The sequence below is a fragment of the Xiphophorus hellerii genome, chromosome 14 (genome assembly GCF_003331165.1).
Source record: "Xiphophorus hellerii strain 12219 chromosome 14, Xiphophorus_hellerii-4.1, whole genome shotgun sequence".
NCBI classification, from domain to species: Eukaryota; Metazoa; Chordata; class Actinopteri; order Cyprinodontiformes; family Poeciliidae; genus Xiphophorus; species Xiphophorus hellerii.
Genome location: NC_045685.1, coordinates 27,409,653 through 27,427,464, shown reverse-complemented (window position 1 = coordinate 27,427,464; position 17,812 = coordinate 27,409,653). Strand labels below are relative to the sequence as shown.

At 41.1% G+C, this 17,812-nt stretch overlaps 2 protein-coding genes across 2 annotated transcripts; both read right to left on the bottom strand.

Annotated features, from left to right (window-relative positions):
• Positions 1-6,387: 6,387 nt before the first annotated feature.
• LOC116732594 (E3 ubiquitin/ISG15 ligase TRIM25-like) lies at positions 6,388-8,463 on the bottom strand. The gene has a single exon (XM_032582880.1). The coding sequence runs from the start codon at positions 8,461-8,463 to the stop codon at positions 7,123-7,125; it is 1,341 nt and encodes a 446-aa protein (XP_032438771.1). The 3' UTR covers positions 6,388-7,122.
• Positions 8,464-12,550: 4,087 nt separating this feature from the next.
• Positions 12,551-16,100, bottom strand: LOC116732593 (E3 ubiquitin/ISG15 ligase TRIM25-like). The gene is given in 2 exon segments (XM_032582879.1): positions 12,551-15,904; positions 15,906-16,100. Coding segments are annotated over 2 exon segments (1,341 nt in total). The 3' UTR covers positions 12,551-14,758.
• Between the last annotated feature and the right edge of the window lie 1,712 nt (positions 16,101-17,812).

Sequence of the window (17,812 nt, the reverse complement as noted above, 5' to 3'; positions counted from 1 at the left end):
AGAACCAGGCTGGGTGGTCAATACCTTCATCCTGCTTTGGTTCAGAACCGGGTCCCTCCAGAACCAGACTGATCAGGAGTTGCTCTGAGATGTAAAAGAACTCCAGGACTTCCTGTCCCTCTGGACACCATGATGACGACTTCCTGACCGGACAGGTGGACAGGGTTGTCCTGTTCTGTCCTGTATTGTCCCGTTCTGACACGTTCTGACCCGACCCACTTCCGTTCGGGGACAGATTAAGATTCTTTCTGCTCTGACCCTCATGTCTGTCTAACATCCTGGCTGCGGTTCAGGAGGAACCTCTGATGGCGTCCAGCTGGACATGTTTGTGTCCTCCAGACCGGTCCACCAGGTCCAACTCCTCAGGGTGTGGTTGACATCAGCAGAAGGTCAGAACCAGAACCAGATGGATCCCTCCTTCAGGTGACAGAGTGGGGGGGCAGACCTGAGAGGACTTCCTGTTGGTAGAGGACTGGAGGTCTCCCAGTCCAGAGACTCCGCCCAGCAGGAAGCTCTTAGTCAGTCACAGGGTTCACTAGAACCACAGCAGCTAAAGGGTTAAACCTCTGGAATGAGTCACTGAACTGAGTCACTGAACTGAATCTCTGAACAGAGTCTTTGCAGAGCGATTGGCTGCCTCTCCTCCATGAGGCCGTCGTATCAGTCCGGTTTGCCTGCAGCTGAAAATAACCCAGAGGTGCGTCTGAGCATGCAGGAGTCATGCAGGTGAAGCTGGAGGACACTGTTGCCATGGTAACAGCACTACAAGGAAGCACACAGAGTCCTTCTGTTGTTTGGGCCTCTAAGGCTCCTCCACCTGAAAGGAGGAACCGAGGATGTAGAGGAGCAACGACATCTGGGTGGAGCCGGACTGCAAGTCCAGGTAACATCTGGCTGGAAGACAAGGTTCGGGTCAGTCCACCGTCACAGCTCACCTGTCCAGGTGACACCAACATGGCTGCCTGATGCTGCTTCAGATCTGACTGCTGCTCATAAAACACCAAGCAAGGTTAGCTAATGGAGTGACACAAGAGAATCCATCATCCATCCATAGTATATACATCATCCAACCATCATCCAACCATTACCCCAGCTCCTCTGGGGAATCCCGAGGCGTTCCCCGACCAGAACCAAGGTCCGGTCCAGTTCTGTTTGGCTTTACTGATCCCTGAGATCAACCATCAACACAAAACAGAGGCTAACTTCATTCATTCAGCAAAAGCAGCGAGAAGGACCTCGCTGCAGCAAGCAGAAAGGGGCGGGATGGCAGGCTCATACCTTATTTGGAAATGGGACCATTGCGCTCCTGAAATAAAGAGGGCGCTATTTTCTATGCTATCTGCGGTCCCCAGTTTTTATTTTCTTTTGAAATCTGTGATATAGCTTCACCTTTAGGAATGAGTTTTTGTTACACAGGAGAGGAAATGTTTGGGGAACTCCTCGCTGAGAAGGACGTTCCGCCCTCTGGTGGTGGAACAAAGGAAGTACAACATTCATAATGGATGTGGATCCAGTTCAGATACTAATAATAAAAAAAAAACCGAACCGATGTTTTCTGACGTATAAAACATCTGTATTAATAATAATAAAATTAAAATTAAAAATAAGTAACAATGAAACTCATATTTCCTATTTTTGTAAAGATTTTCCCGAATGTAATTGTAAAAACCACATTTAACCATGATAAATAAAACAACAAGAGCAAAGTGTTGCCTGAATTTCCTCTCTGAAGGTCAATAAAAGATTTTCTATTCTATTCATTGGCAGTACAAACATATTGTGTACATTTAAAACAGCAACAAATAGAAACAAATTAAATTCTGGTAAATATTTAAACACCGAAACTCACTGATTGTTTTTCACCTAAAACTTTAAAACATTTAACATTTAACTTAAGGGGAATTTCCTAGATTTATTTCTAGTTTATAGAATTTATATCTATTGATAAATTTCAGTGCAAAAATAATCAATTATTAAGTTATTTTGAAAAATATAAAAATTATAATCTTACTCTTTTGAATTAAGATTCGTGAAAGTTAAGTCTGATATATTATTGATATATTGTCAACAACATGTATAACATATATATATATATCAAATAAATCAATAAATTATCGACTTTACATCAGTTTCTTGACGATATCTACAATTAATTCATTTTAAAGGAGTTGTTGGTGTTATTTTATTATATATAATTATTTCTTCACAGCTGAAGAAAAAATAATAACACCTGTCTGAGTTTTTTTCATGAATTCTGTTGATTTATTAATTTCTCTCTTATCGACGCTCTAATTTCCAGCCGTAATTAAAAGCACCATGAGACCCCCTGTTGAGCTGTCCATGGTGCTGAACACTAAACTCAGCTCTTCTTCTTCTTCTTCTCTCTTTATTTGAACCTTTTGTTTTCTACAAACAGCTGCTTTAGTCATTATACTGACGTCACAGTTATAAGTCTAAGATCCCACATCAAAGGTAAACGTCTCGTGCTCTGCTCTGCAGGGCGGCGCGTGGATGCTTCAGGGCGGCGTGTTCACGTGACAGAACGGTTCAGCTCCCTCCCTGCCGAAGATCGTCTATGTTCGAAGAGAGTACTCCTGTGTGTTTACAAAACTTTAAGTAGATTTTTTTTCTTTTCTTTTTTTTTTTTTAAAGAAATGAAAATGTTTTTGTGTAAAAATTTACAGACCAGTTTCAGATTCAATGTCGGTTAAAATGAAACAAAAATGAACATGTTGGTCATTCTTGTAGGTGTGTGATGAAAAAAATAAATAAATCACTTAAACAAAGTCAGATACTTTATTTGCTATCCTAATACGATGAATTTGTCCGAGGTAATGTTTAGAATAAATACAGCAGAAAAGAACATTTACCAAATTAGAAATATTATACTAATTATAATTACATCACAAATGCAAAAATTGTTCCTTATTTACACACGATGAGAAATAATAGCCACTGGAAAAAGAAAAAAAGAAAATTTGACTTTTTCTTTTAAATCAACATCCGCATTACAGTATAGCAGTGGTTCCCAAAGTGTGGGGCGCGCCCCTTGTGGGGGCGAAGTGAAATTGCAGGGAGGGGGGGGGAAGCAGTATGGATCCTTCCCAAAATGTTCCTCATATTTAGTCAGAACTTCTCAATAATTGAATTAATCTACCAACATAAGGAATGAGGCAAACCTGCTGAGATAAGACACATTTATGCCAGCGGAGTACACAATGACTTTCTCTTCTGTCAGTCCCTGCCAACAAACACCACAAGAGAAGCAATTTTCCACTCAAGTTTTTTGTGAAGAATAATATGGATTGGTAAAGACATGTCTGGATTTGTACAGATGGTGCAACTGCAATGATAGGAAAACAGAAAGGATTCATTTGTTTGTGCAGTTTACTCATCTGCTGCTACAACACACTGTTCCACCCACAGAGAACAGCTGAGATAATGTCTAAAATCTGTTGTGGACGAGTCTGAAAACAATTAACCAGATCGAAGGAAAGTGTTGCCTTGCTAACAGAAGGCTGCAGGTTGCTCTGGTGAGCGCTGCACTCTGGCCAAACGAAACTGAAGGCTGTGGTGTTTTTCCTTCGTCACTACCCGGCATTTCCAGGCCTTTAAAGATGGCAGCGTCAACAGAAAGCCACTGAAACGCATGTCTTCTCCAAGCGCTGTGTGAGACTTGAAGTAGGAAGCGAACACACAAAGTGTGTTTCACGCAGAGGTTTGTTGGTTACCATCGGAAAAGTTCTCACACATCTGTTTGAACTTCAAGATGAGGTAAAACTCTTCCTGGACCATACTTATGAATTGCATAAAAAAAGGTGGATAATTTCTAATGGCTCACAAAATTGGCATACTTAGCTGATATTTTCAGCACACTCAACACATTGAATTTGGTTTTGCATGGAAGGCTATCACCACTTTCATTGTCCAGGAGAAAGTTTGGACGATGGCGGTAGGAGTTTGTTCCTCGTTCAGGGGTTTGCTGGTTTGGCTCCTGTTGTTTGCCTCTGTGGTGTCTTTGAGCAAGACACTTCACCTGCCTTGCCTGCTGGTGTAGGTCAGACGTCCCGATGTTAACCGGTGCTTGGCAACCTCAGTTCTGCCAGACTCCCCCAGGGCAGCTGTGGCTACTATCCAGTAGCTTGCCACCATCAGCGTATGAATGAGTGCACAACATTTGCAAGACCTTCGATCACAGCGGGGGATTGCTTGATGTTGTGGTTTCCATCCGAATTTGAAGTCTTTTAGATTTCTGAATTAAATGTTACGATCTGTGATTACTTCATCCAATGCCAGTATGTTTTAGTTCTTGTGGGTGGCAAGGCCTCAGCTGCTTGGTGTTATTAGTCGACTTTCTTCAGTTTTAATAGAATTTAGCCTGATTGTTGTTGCAGTTTGTTAATTGTAGTTTGGTGTTTGAGTCTGATTCAGAGTTAGGTGTTGATGCTTATTATTGATTAAATACTGTATATTTTTGCAAGTTACAGTACAGACATTTTACATTAAGCAATTTAACCCCTTCATGTTATTTTGCTGTATGATGAAAGTTGTTTTATTGTGAAATTGTAGTCCATGGTTACTACTGTCCATTGATTACATTTTCTACCACTGGGCTTGTGGTAGAACACAATAAGCAAACCCATACACAGTTTCAGTCAAAGCTTATTCATTTAAAAAAATTTCCCTTCCAGCTAAAAGCTTTTAATTTGATTTGAAGTTAAAAGCAAACAAACTGCACACGCAGTTAGATCAACAACTACATAAAGGAACTTTTAGCAAACAGCAGCTTGTAAAGCGACACCTGTAGTTAAAACATTTAACATAATCAAAAACAACCTTTGTACCTCCAGCACCACTTCTGATTAAAAACCAGGTCTGGCAGCCGTTGCTGTCTTTCATTTACAAGTTGAAGGTCTTATTTACAGAACTACAGTCTTCATGTGTGGAACAAATCACGACATGAAATTTACTCACATTTCATTGACATGACGTTAACTTGCTGATTCTCGTCAATCAAACAAATTTATTTGTATAACACATTTCAACAATATGACAGCTCAAAGTGCTTCAATCGCAAAAACATAAAAATCCATCATAGACAAATATAGTAGGTAATTTAAGGGGAATTTTTACTTTACAAATGATTAACAGCCAATTCACACGGGATTAAGATGACAGACAATCTGTGCTATTAATATAAATATGTGATCAATAGAGTTTATCACTATAGTGGTGATACGCTAGTTTAAAATTGCAGTCAAATCCACATATATCCTAGTTCTTTTAGAACAGAAAACATTAAAGAGGCAAATTTCTGACGCAGTTCCATCAAAGCATGCTAAAGAAAATATAAAATAACACATCTTAGAGCTGTATTTATACTGTGACATCAGGAAATTGTGATATTTCTACCTGAGGTTATTATACAGGCCCATTCCAATTTGGGGATGACAGTTAAAAGGGTTAATAATATTGGACAATTTGTGCTTAATGTCCAGCAACCCCCACTGCTAACAAAGCCATTACAGAGAAAAGAAACCTAGCATCGGACCACTGACTCCTGGATCAGTTCTCAGCTCCCTTCACCAACAAATCTCCACCTTTGGTTCTGGTTGGGTTCTCTTTGTTCCATGAAGTCTCATACGGGGTACCCCAAGGTGTAATCCTGGGACTCCTCTTATTAAATATCTATATGCTCCCACTAGCTCAGGTTATTTCACATTATTAAACAAACCATGAAAACCATAACTGCAAGATTATGAGAATCATTTATTAATACACAGACTTCATCTACTATCAAACAAGACAAATTAAATCATTATTAGTTACTTCTCAGATTATTCTCCTCTTGCATCTTTTTGTTGCCGTTTCTGTAAAACAAAAAGACTAACAGAATTACATATCATTCAAATGATTAAAATCTAACCTTCTTAACTTTCTTTTTTCCCAACAAAAGAAGATTATATCATGTATGGAAAATCACAATTTAAACCAAAAACCTGAAACATAACTAGTGAGGTATTCACTCTTAAATTATTATAAAATTTCTGCACATCGTGTTTCTTTGGTCCAAATTACCACAGTCTCTTGGAGATGCTGGGTCCCCATCATCGGTTTAAGGGATCATTAGTTCAGTGATCACTTGTTGATTGTTTCCTGTGACATCTGTGTACATGAGTTTCCACCAGCTTCCATTTTTTCTGAGCATGTGGCTGAAGAACGTCTTGCATGCAGCTGCACCAAACTACCAGTAGGTGGCTCTAAAGAACTAAAAATCCCTGAAGAGGATTCCCCTCTAGTCAAATATCTTCACTTCCTGCTTGCAAGCCACTTTTTTCATCTTTTATTAGTGCCTCTGCCTCCATGTTGTTAAGACACCAGGCTCAAGGTAAGTTGAGGAGGGTGGAACTGCATCTGTGGTCCTGTGTTACATTCAAGTATTTATAGAATGTCTGGACGGGGCCCTGAATGTCTGGATGGGCCCCTGAATGTCTGGAAGGGGCCCCTGAATGTCTGGACGGGCCCCTGAATGTCTGGACGGGGCCCTGAATGTCTGGACGGGCCCTACCAGCAGCTACTGAGTTTTCTTTGCCCTGATTTTTCTGAATCTTAAAATTCTCAGAGGTGCTAACATCAAAAACATTATGCAGAGTTAACCCCTCTGAGCTTTTTCAATGTTTAAAGCAGCCAAGTTGTTATAGACAGTCAGAAATTATTTGGGTTTATTTAGTAAAAAAAGCAGGAAATTTGCTTATTTCATAACTTCATAACCAGCGACCTTCTCTCCTATAGTCTAACAGCTACAGTCTCAGATCAACACAATCCTTCAGCTGTCAGCAGCAGAAACCACAACTTTACACCTATCAAGAAAAAAGACTACATTTGATTTGCATTGTCCCCACATGATGACAGGGACACAGTAGGATCCAATTAAATATTAGATTCTTGATGGGTTGTTGCTATGTTGTTGAACGTTGTTTTAAGATCTTGTTCAATGAACCTTTTTAACGATGAAACCCTGCAGCTCCAAAGATCTCTGCACGGCCCTGCTCCGAGGAACTGTTGGTTCAGTCAATGTCCCGGTGCCAGTACCAGAACTAAGATTTCTAGGCCAGTTGGTTTTCATAGCCGTCTCCCTGCTCGTCCCCTTGATCTCATCATAAATAATGGTGGTGGGCGGAAGAGTGGTTGGGGTGGGGATTCAGCTGTGGAGAAAAGAGAGGATGCAGGTGGGGGTGGAGGGTTGGCTCTGGAGCGGGGCGGGGGGATGAATAGCCTGCGTGTCCAACTTGAGTGATCAGGGGTATGGTATACAGTCTTTAAACATTGACCAGCCATTTCCATGGCAGTTGGTTCTAGTTCTGACAGTAGAATCTCCACTCTAGCTACTGCATCTGAGATGTTTCTCCATGAGTCTCTCAGGACGTCCTGTAGTTGATCTCTGAGCTCTGACACAGCTGGTGCCACGTCCTCAAAGTGTCTCAGAGGACAGATATCGATCCTGGATGAGCCTTTAGACTCACTGAGTGCTGGCAGTGAGGGGTAGTTGAGGAGAAACTGGGTGTGATCCTCTGTGTGTGAGAGCTGCTCCAGCTCAGCGTCTTTCCTCTTCAGCTCAGTGATCTCCTGCTCCAGCTTCTCCTGAACATCTTTGACTCGACTCACTTCAGTTTCCTGCTGGGATCTGATCTGCTGCTTCACATCAGAGCTTCTTTCCTGGAGGAGACGGATCAGCTGGGTGAAGATCTTCTCACTGTCCTCCACTGCTTTATCAGCAGAGACATTGATGGCCTCCACCTCCTGTTGAAGCAGCTTCACATCTTTCTCTTGGTCCTGGATTCTCTGATGGATTCGTTGTCGACTCTCCTGGAGCTTCTTCTGCTTCTCAGCCCTTTCTGCTGCAGCTGGGACTGTTTCATGGCCTTTATGTTCATCCATAGTGCAGAGATAACAGATACACTGCTGATCTGTGCGGCAGAAGATCTCCAACACCCTATTATGACAAGAGCAGATGTTCTCCTGCAGCTTCTGGGATGGATTCACCAGCTTGTGTTTTTTTAATGGTGGAGTATAATAGTGAGGTTGGAGGTGATCCCCACAGAAAGAAGCTGAACACGTTAAGCAGGACTTGACAGCTTTCATCTTCCTCCCAGTGCAGACATCACAGGCCACATCATCAGGTCCAGCATAGCAGTGATCAGCTGGAGCAGCTTTTAGTCCAGTCTTCTTCAAATCTTCCACCAACTCGGTTAACATGATGTTTTTTATTAGGACAGGTCTCTGCCTGAAGGTTTTCCTGCACTGAGGACAGTTGTAGATTCTTCTCTGATCTTCTCCATCCCAGCAGTCTTTAATACAGTTCATACAGTAACTGTGTCCACAAGGAATAGTCACCGGATCCTTCAGTAGATCCAAACAGATGGAACAAGAGATTTTCTCCTGCTGGACTCCTCTCTGAGCCATTTTACCTCTCAATAATGAAAGTTTGAATCAGTCAACTCCGAGTATAAATAGATGTAAGTTACACCCACCTTAAAAATATGTGAATAAACTGGTATGCCTGTGTTTCATAGAAGAGATGCTTTCAGGCTGATTCATTCCCACAAGGTGTTTAACTTTTTCTGTTCTCTATTTCTCCATTTGTGGTAAAGATGGAGGTTCTGATATTTATGTGAAATGAAATAACCATATTGTTTAATACAAAATAAACAAAAATTACTCAGTGACATATAAGTGTGCATGAGTCAACAGAAATGCTGAATAATTAGCATAAGCTTTAGAAAATACATTGCTGAAACTAATGTCTTAAAGCAAATAATGAGCACAATTCTGCACAGAAATAAAAGAGGACTGGGTTTATTCCTGGAAATAAATAAATAGCAAGCGATGTAGCGTAGGTAGAGGTGGGCATAGAGTACCCAAACATTTTACTCAAGTAAGAGTACAACTACTTCAATATATTTTTACTCAAATAAAAGTAAAAAGTAGCTTTTCAAGACATTAATCAAGTAAGAGTAAAGCCCTACAGATAGAAAATAACATGTAACCAACAAAGCCGGTCTAAAAACTAGGAAGGTTTGTAGGAATGTGTCTGTTTCTCCTACATATTTTTGTTAAAATATGTTTGTTTTCTCTTTGTTGTAGTTACTTGTGTTAAATAAAGTATCCAGAAATTTCACTGAAATGGAGAGTATTAATAGTTCACAATAATACTCAAGTAATGTTGTTGAATACCACAGTTTCCAACAAAATATATATTTATATTTGCTGAAAATCAGAGAAAAAATGTTGCTTCTCTGCCGTCTCCCAGCGCTAACTAGAAACAACCAATCAGAGCCAGGCGCTGCTCCTACGCTCCACTGCCAGCTGGTGTGACCCAGAGTAAAATCTGCCCTCATGCATTCCTGTACTGCTCTGAATGCATTACTATTGGTTATACTCACAGTCAGTCACATAATGCATTCAGCCAGTCACTGTGTCTGGAGTGGTAATACAGACCTACTCCAGTTTCCCCAGTCAGGTGTGAGAGGGAGGGAAGCTGTGATGGTTGGTGCTTCTTTCCCCTCCATCTCACCAAACTGATACACAAATCACTATTCACCTCTAATCCGTTGAGTAGAAATGGCGCTTTAACATTTTCATAGAAATTACTCATCTTCTCCAGAGTTTCTTCATCCTGTTAAAAGGTTTTTATTGGACCTGTGTCAGAACTGGACCTCCCTGTTTCCTCTGTTGTCCTTAGCAGCAACAAGTGGACGATCCAAGTATGACACTCTGGGCTGGACTTAGAGAAGTTGTTGTAATTAAACAAGGACAGCACAAATAAACTATTATATTTTAATTTTGAACATTTTCATGTATTCCCCACTTTCTATTGAGTTTGTATAAACTTTTCACTGGGATGTCCAACTCATGAGGCATTCTGAGATACTTGGTTCTCTTCTGATCTCCTTTCCCTGTTCTCCATGTCTACCTTTCACAGCATGGCTACATTCCAGCTGCCACTACACTTCTCTGCACGAGTCAGCATCCAAGTCCACCGTTTTAGACCATCTCCTTCAATACAGACGGACAAAACATGGTAGCTGCACTGAGGTTGAAGCAAACAAATTTACAAATGTATTGTGAGTTTCTTTGTGAATGTGTGTTTCCTTGATTACTCACTTCACATAGTTCAAACACCATCACACCTGCTGGAATGCAGAAGGAAAACTTCCTTATGCATTCCAGCACAAAGACGTTTTTTATTGAGCAGGTTCAGCAGAAACAAAACCCAAGAACGCCTCCAATGTTTGAACAGCGCATTCCTCAGACAGTCTGTTTCTAACAAACTTGTTTCTTCTCAGCGTTTCCAACACTGAGTCTAAAATCAGAAGGTTTACGTAGATCATTGGCTTTCATTCCTAATTTTCAGAATCCACTGTCTTTCATGCTTTAGATATTTCTCTGCACCAGCACACCTGCATCAAATGAATGCATTAACCACTAAACATGCAATTAAGTGCTACAGAAGTCTAGCAGTCATTAATTTACTTACAGCAGGTTTGTGGGGGCAGGAAAATGCCTAAAACTTGCTGGACTGTGGCTCCTGAGGAATAGTTCTGAACAGAACATCAGTACATAGAAAAATAAATAGTTTGCTAAAATGAAGGTAAAGTTGTTTCATCAGTGACTGTACCATTAAAAATCATGTTTTTTAAAACAACTTACAGGTTTTTCCCCCCCATCTCTTTACATTAGATTGAGTTTCTCATAGTTCAAAGGAATACATAGAACTTTTACAGAAAGTACCTAAAAATATACAAGCACAGACACAAACATGAGGAGGAAAGCCAACAAAAATATTAAAAATAAAAACAGCGCAGTGTGTAAGAGTCTTTAAATGGAGCTCCTTGGTCTGCAGGAGTCCTCAGGAGAAACTGTCCTTTACAGCATCAGAAAATATGTAAATTATAACTTCTGATGCTCCTCCTCCTACAGGAGCGGTGCAGTGATTTGGAAACATGAATTTGTCCCTATCATCCAGATGCAGACAGTTTAGTACTTACAGAGCAAATCTCACCACAATAGAGACATTGGTTGAATCAAAGTTTGAAATATTTCAGGAAATCAAAAATATTTGATTTGTAAGGAGCTGATACTGCCAATTCAGCCAGCAGAGGGCAAAAGCAGTGGCATCACAAATCGATGAATAGTATAAGTGTTAGTTGCCAGGGCATCTGAAAGTCAGTTCACCTGTCTCCCTTTATAAGATGTCCAGTCAGTGTAGGATGATTCTTGTATCGTGGAATTATTTTCCATTTTCTGGTTTTCAGATGTTTCATGTTCCCGAGTGCCAATTCATCCATAATCTTCCTCTTATGCTTGATCGGTTTGTAGATGCAGAGATGCCCAAACTTCCGTCTTTTCTACTGGAATCCCAAAGTAATCCAACATGGTCATTCCAGCATATCCTTTCTTTAAGATTATTTTCTTTGAGAATAAACCTTGCTGTTAATTTATCCGCTTAGTTGTCTTCTTTCTGACAGATTTGTTGGTTTATTGGTTTTGACACTTTTTTATGGTGAGTTTTGCTGCCACCATGTGGCCAAATTGATGATAGTATATTTAATTCAAGTAGCTCAAAGATTTTGGTTTCTGAAATGATTAAATGCAGCCGTATAGTGCCTTCAATAAGACATTGTAAAGTGTGTGTGTTCTGAACCTGAACCACGTTAACATCACAAGAAACACTATGTATGAATAAAATTCATTGATATGTACAATACAGTATAGTTTCAGTCTATTTAATACACCACAATCAACTTATCTGGTGGTTAAAAATGAAAACTTGTCTTAAACTATTGTTTTAATTTCCATTAAAAATGTTGCTTATGTTTCATTATGCAATTATTTTCTTCTGTGTTGTTGCTGAACTAAATTGATAAGATTGAAAGAAATGTGCACAGATAATCAGCACATCAGATACAAGCTGTAACCTGCAGGCCGTGAAGGCTGTCTACTTTACTTATATAGGGCCATAGATCTAGTCAAAGTAAAATCTTATCTACACCAGAAGACGATGTATTTTGATACAGGATGTCCCCTCTCCTGTTTATACGCACAAAGAAAGGTTATTTTCTCATGTAAAGTGTGTGTGTGTGTTCTGGGATAAAATAACACATCTTAGAGCTGTATTTATACTGTGACATCAGGAAATTGTGATATTTCTACCTGAGGTTATTATACTGGCCCATTCCAATTTGGGGATGACAGTTAAAAGGGTTAATAATATTGGACAATTTGTGCTTAATGTCCAGCAACCCCCACTGCTAACAAAGCCATTACAGAGAAAAGAAACCTAGCATCGGGCCACTGACACCTGGATCAGTTCTCAGCTCCCTTCACCAACAAATCTCCACCTTTGGTTCTGGTTGGGTTCTCTTTGTTCCATGAAGTCTCATACGGGGTACCCCAAGGTGTAATCCTGGGACTCCTCTTATTAAATATCTATATGCTCCCACTAGCTCAGGTTATTTCACATTATTAAACAAACCATGAAAACCATAACTGCAAGATTATGAGAATCATTTATTAATACACAGACTTCATCTACTATCAAACAAGACAAATTAAATCATTATTAGTTACTTCTCAGATTATTCTCCTCTTGCATTTTTTTTGTTGCCTTTTCTGTAAAACAAAGACTAACAGAATTACATATCATTCAAATGATTAAAATCTAACCTCCTTAACTTTCTTTTTAGACCAACAAAAGAAGATTATATCATGTATGGAAAATTACAATTTAAACCAAAAACCTGAAACATAACTAGTGAGGTATTCACTCTTAAAGTATTGTAAAATTTCTGCACATCGTGTTTCTTTGGTCCAAATTACCACAGTCTCTTGGAGATGCTGGGTCCCCATCATCGGTTTAAGGGATCATTAGTTCAGTGATCACTTGTTGATTGTTTCCTGTGACATCTGTGTACATGAGTTTCCACCAGCTTCCATTTTTTCTGAGCATGTGGCTGAAGAACTTCTTGCCTGCAGCTGCACCAAACTACCAGTAGGTGGCTCTAAAGAACTAAAAATCCCTGAAGAGGATTCCCTCTAGTCAAATATCTTCACTTCCTGCTTGCAAGCCACTTTTTTCATCTTTTATTAGTGCCTCTGCCTCCATGTTGTTAAGACACCAGGCTCAAGGTAAAGTTGAGGAGGGTGGAACTGCATCAACTATTACATTATGGGCAAGAATGTATACTATTTTATTCAACATACACCTGTTTGTGAATAAAAATGTAAGTTTGATGTTGAAGTTAGAGAACGTTTCTATTTATTTTGTAATTCTCGTCGTGATAGCGGGAAAATCCCTCCTCACTCCCCAACACACAAATGGTTCGGCTGCAGAGAAAACTTATAACTTTAATTTTATCATTCTGCCCCAGTGCTGGACTAAATGCCTGGTTCGCTACAGACAGCCTGAGTCGGTCCCACCGCTGTGGGTCAGAACCAGATATCCTGATATAAAGAAACGGTACCAAGAATGTCGCCGCGACGCAGCTCAGATCCCCGGTACCACCTGTTCACTGTTCGCTCTCTGCTTCACCTTAACCTAATGTTACTACCAGGCGGTTCACACATCTGCTCAGAGATCGGAAAATATCCACCCCATAAAGCCGGGAAACCAAAACCTCCTCTGTGACGCTGAACCCATTTTTATTCTATCTCTGCTGAAAACATTAAAGTAAAATTTAACAGCATCGTCATTGTCAAAAGAAATGAATGCTACAGTTTTAGGTCTGTGGTCTGTGTTACATTCAAGTATTTATAGAATGTCTGGACGGGCCCCTGAATGTCTGGAGGGGCCCTTGAATGTTTGGACGGGCCCTTGAATGTCTGGATGGGCCCCTGAAGGTCTGGACGGGGCCCCTGAATGTCTGGATGGGCCCCTGAAGGTCTGGACGGGGCCCCTGAAGGTCTGGACGGGGCCCCTGAATGTCTGGATGGGCCCCTGAAGGTCTGGACGGGGCCCCTGAATGTCTGGATGGGCCCCTGAAGGTCTGGACGGGGCCCCTGAATGTCTGGACGGGGCCCCTGAAGGTCTGGACGGGGCCCATGAATGTCTGGACGGGGCCCATGAATGTCTGGATGGGCCCCTGAATGTCTGGATGGGCCCCTGAATGTCTGGATGGGCCCCTGAATGTCTGGACAGGCCCTACCAGCAGCTACTGACTTTTCTTTGCCCTGATATTTTTTAAATCTTAAAATTCTCAGAGGTGCTAACATCAAAAACATTATGCAGAGTTAACCCCTCTGAGCTTTTTCAATGTTTAAAGCAGCCAAGTTGTTATAGACAGTCAGATATTATTTGGATTTATTTAGTAAAAAAGCAGGAAATTTGCTTATTTCATAACTTCATAACCAGCGACCTTCTCTCCTATAGTCTAACAGCTACAGTCTCAGATCAACACAATCCTTCAGCTGTCAGCAGCAGAAACCACAACTTTACACCTATCAAGAAAAAAGACTACATTTGCTTTGCATTGTCCCCACATGATGACAGGGACACAGTAGGATCCAATTAAATATTAGATTCTTGATGGGTTGTTCCTATGTTGTTGTATGTTGTTTTAAGATCTTGTTCAATGAACCTTTTTAACGATGAAACCCTGCAGCTCCAAAGATCTCTGCACGGCCCTGCTCCGAGGAACTGTTGGTTCAGTCAATGTCCCGGTGCCAGTACCAGAACTAAGATTTCTAGGCCAGTTGGTTTTCATAGCCGTCTCCCCGCTCGTCCCCTTGATCTCATCATAAATAATGGTGGTGAGGGGAAGAGTGGTTGGGGTGGGGATTCAGCTGTGGAGAAAAGAGAGGATGCAGGTGGGGGTGGAGGGTTGGCTATGGAGCGGGGCGGGGGGACGAATGGCCTGCGTGTCCAACTTGAGTGATCAGGGGTATGGTATACAGTCTTTAAACATTGACCAGCCACTTCCATGGCAGTTGGTTCTAGTTCTGACAGTAGAATCTCCACTCTAGCTACTGCATCTGAGATGTTTCTCCATGTTTCTCTCAGGACGTCCTGTAGTTGATCTCTGAGCTCTGACACAGCTGGTGCCACGTCCTCAAAGTGTCTCAGAGGACAGATATCGATCCTGGATGAGCCTTTAGACTCACTGAGTGCTGGCAGTGAGGGGTAGTTGAGGAGAAACTGGATGTGATCCTCTGTGTGTGAGAGCTGCTCCAGCTCAGCGTCTTTCCTCTTCAGCTCAGTGATCTTCTGCTCCAGCTTCTCCTGAACATCTTTGACTCGACTCACTTCAGTTTCCTGCTGGGATCTGATCTGCTGCTTCACATCAGAGCTTCTTTCCTGGAGGAGACGGATCAGCTCAGTGAAGATCTTCTCACTGTCCTCCACTGCTTTATCAGCAGAGACATTGATGGCCTCCACCTCCTGTTGAAGCAGCTTCACATCTTTCTCTTGGTCCTGGATTCTCTGATGGATTTGTTGTCGTCTCTCCTGGAGCTTCTTCTGCTTCTCAGCCCTTTCTGCTGCAGCTGGGACTGTTTCATGGCCTTTATGTTCATCCATAGTGCAGAGATAACAGATACACTGCTGATCAGTATGACAGAAGATCTCCAACACCCTATTATGACAAGAGCAGATACTCTCCTGCAGCTTCTGGGATGGATTCACCAGCTTGTGCATTTTTAATGGTGGAGTATAATAGTGAGGTTGGAGGTGATCCCCACAGTAAGAAGCTGAACACGTTAAGCAGGACTTGACAGCTTTCATCTTCCTCCCAGTGCAGACATCACAGGCCACATCATCAGGTCCAGCATAGCAGTGATCAGCTGGAGCAGCTTTTAGTCCAGTCTTCTTCAAATCTTCCACCAACTCTGCTAGCATGATGTTTTTTTTTGAGGACAGGTCTCTGCCTGAAGGTTTTCCTGCACTGAGGACAGTTGTAGATTCTCCTCTGATCTTCTCCATCCCAGCAGTCTTTAATGCAGTTCATACAGTAACTGTGTCCACAAGGAATAGTCACCGGATCCTTCAGTAGATCCAAACAGATGGAACAAGAGATTTTCTCCTGCTGGACTCCTCTCTGAGCCATTTTACCTCTCAGTAATGAAAGTTTGAATCAGTCAACTCCGAGTATAAATAGATGTAAGTTACACCCACCTTAAAAAAATGTGAATAAACTGGTATGCCTGTGTTTCATAGAAGACATGCTTTCAGCCTGATTCATTCCCACAAGGTGTTTAACTTTTTCTGTTCTCTGTTTCTCCATTTGTGGTAAAGATGGAGGTTCTGATCTTTATGTGAAATGAAATAACCATATTGTTTAATACAAAATAAACAAAAATTACTCAGTGACATATAAGCGTGCATGAGTCAACAGAAATGCTGAATAATTAGCATAAGCTTTAGAAAATACATTGCTGAAACTAATGTCTTAAGGCAAATAATGAGCACAATTCTGCACAGAAATAAAAGAGGACTGGGTTTGTTCCTGGAAATAAATAAATAGCAAGCGTTGTAGCGTAGGTAGAGGTGGGCATAGAGTAGCCAAACATTTTACTCAAGTAAGAGTACAACTACTTCAATATATTTTTACTCAAATAAAAGTAAGAAGTAGCTTTACAAGACATTAATCAAGTAAGAGTAAAGCCCTACAGATAGAAAATAACATGTAACCAACAAAGCCGGTCTAAAAACCAGAGGTTTGTAGGAATGTGTCTGTTTCTCCTACATATTTTTGTTAAAATATGTTTGTTTTCTCTTTGTTGTAGTTACTTGTGTTTAGGCCTGTCGCGATAAACGATAAATCGATTAATCGTACGATAAATTAAAACTATCGACGTCATTTCAATTATCGGCGTTATCGTCTCTTCCGACCTTTTTCTCTTTCTGTTGATGACACCGAATGAAAAAAGGCTCAACTCCGGTGCTCTCCACTGATCCTCCCTTCCTCATTTCCTCAGTGTAAAGCCCAGCGCGCACTACACGATCTTAGAGCTGTCGGTTGATTGTCGGCCCATTTTTAAAACCTGACAGACCACACATTAGCCGACAGAAATACTAGGTATAACGGTTCGATCGGTTCGGTCCTGCCGTGTGGTGTCCAACAATGGGCACAAAATAATGGCTACAAGTCCAGTGAACTAATTTTAAAACCAGGCATTAATCAATGCTTTACTACAATCTACCTGCAATGCATGTGGCCAGTGTCAGCGTAAAGTCCTGACTGAATGAAAATCATTAGAACCTATTTACGTCATGTTAACGAAGAACAGCTGAAAAGTTACCGGGTTTATCAACTGCAGTAGCAATTTCGCTCCAACTCCTCCCCTTGTCATTTCTATATTCTTTGCATGTTGAATAAACATTAATGTTGTTTCCACATATCATCTCCAATGTCCGCTGGACTTCGGGTTGCGCCGTTTCAGCTGTTTGGGATTCCCCGACGTAATTTCCCCTCAGAAAACACGGAGGAGAATCCGCGCTTTCTGATTGGCTACCTGTCACATTCAACAGGCTGCGTTAAGCTCCCAGTCGGGGAACATCCCTGATTTGGATCGGAGCGGCAACAACGATCTACAGTAGCACACCACACAATCTTAGGAAGACCAAAGGTCTAAGATTGTTGTAAAGGGAAAAATAGGAGCAAAAAATCATGTAGTGTGAACTATTGCATCAGGTAGTCGATGTGCCCATCTTCTCTATTTAAATCTAATTATTACTGAAGGGCAACATAATATACAGACTTCATAATCTGCACTTTTTTGGTTGAATGCAGTATTTATTTACACTTTGGCTTTATGT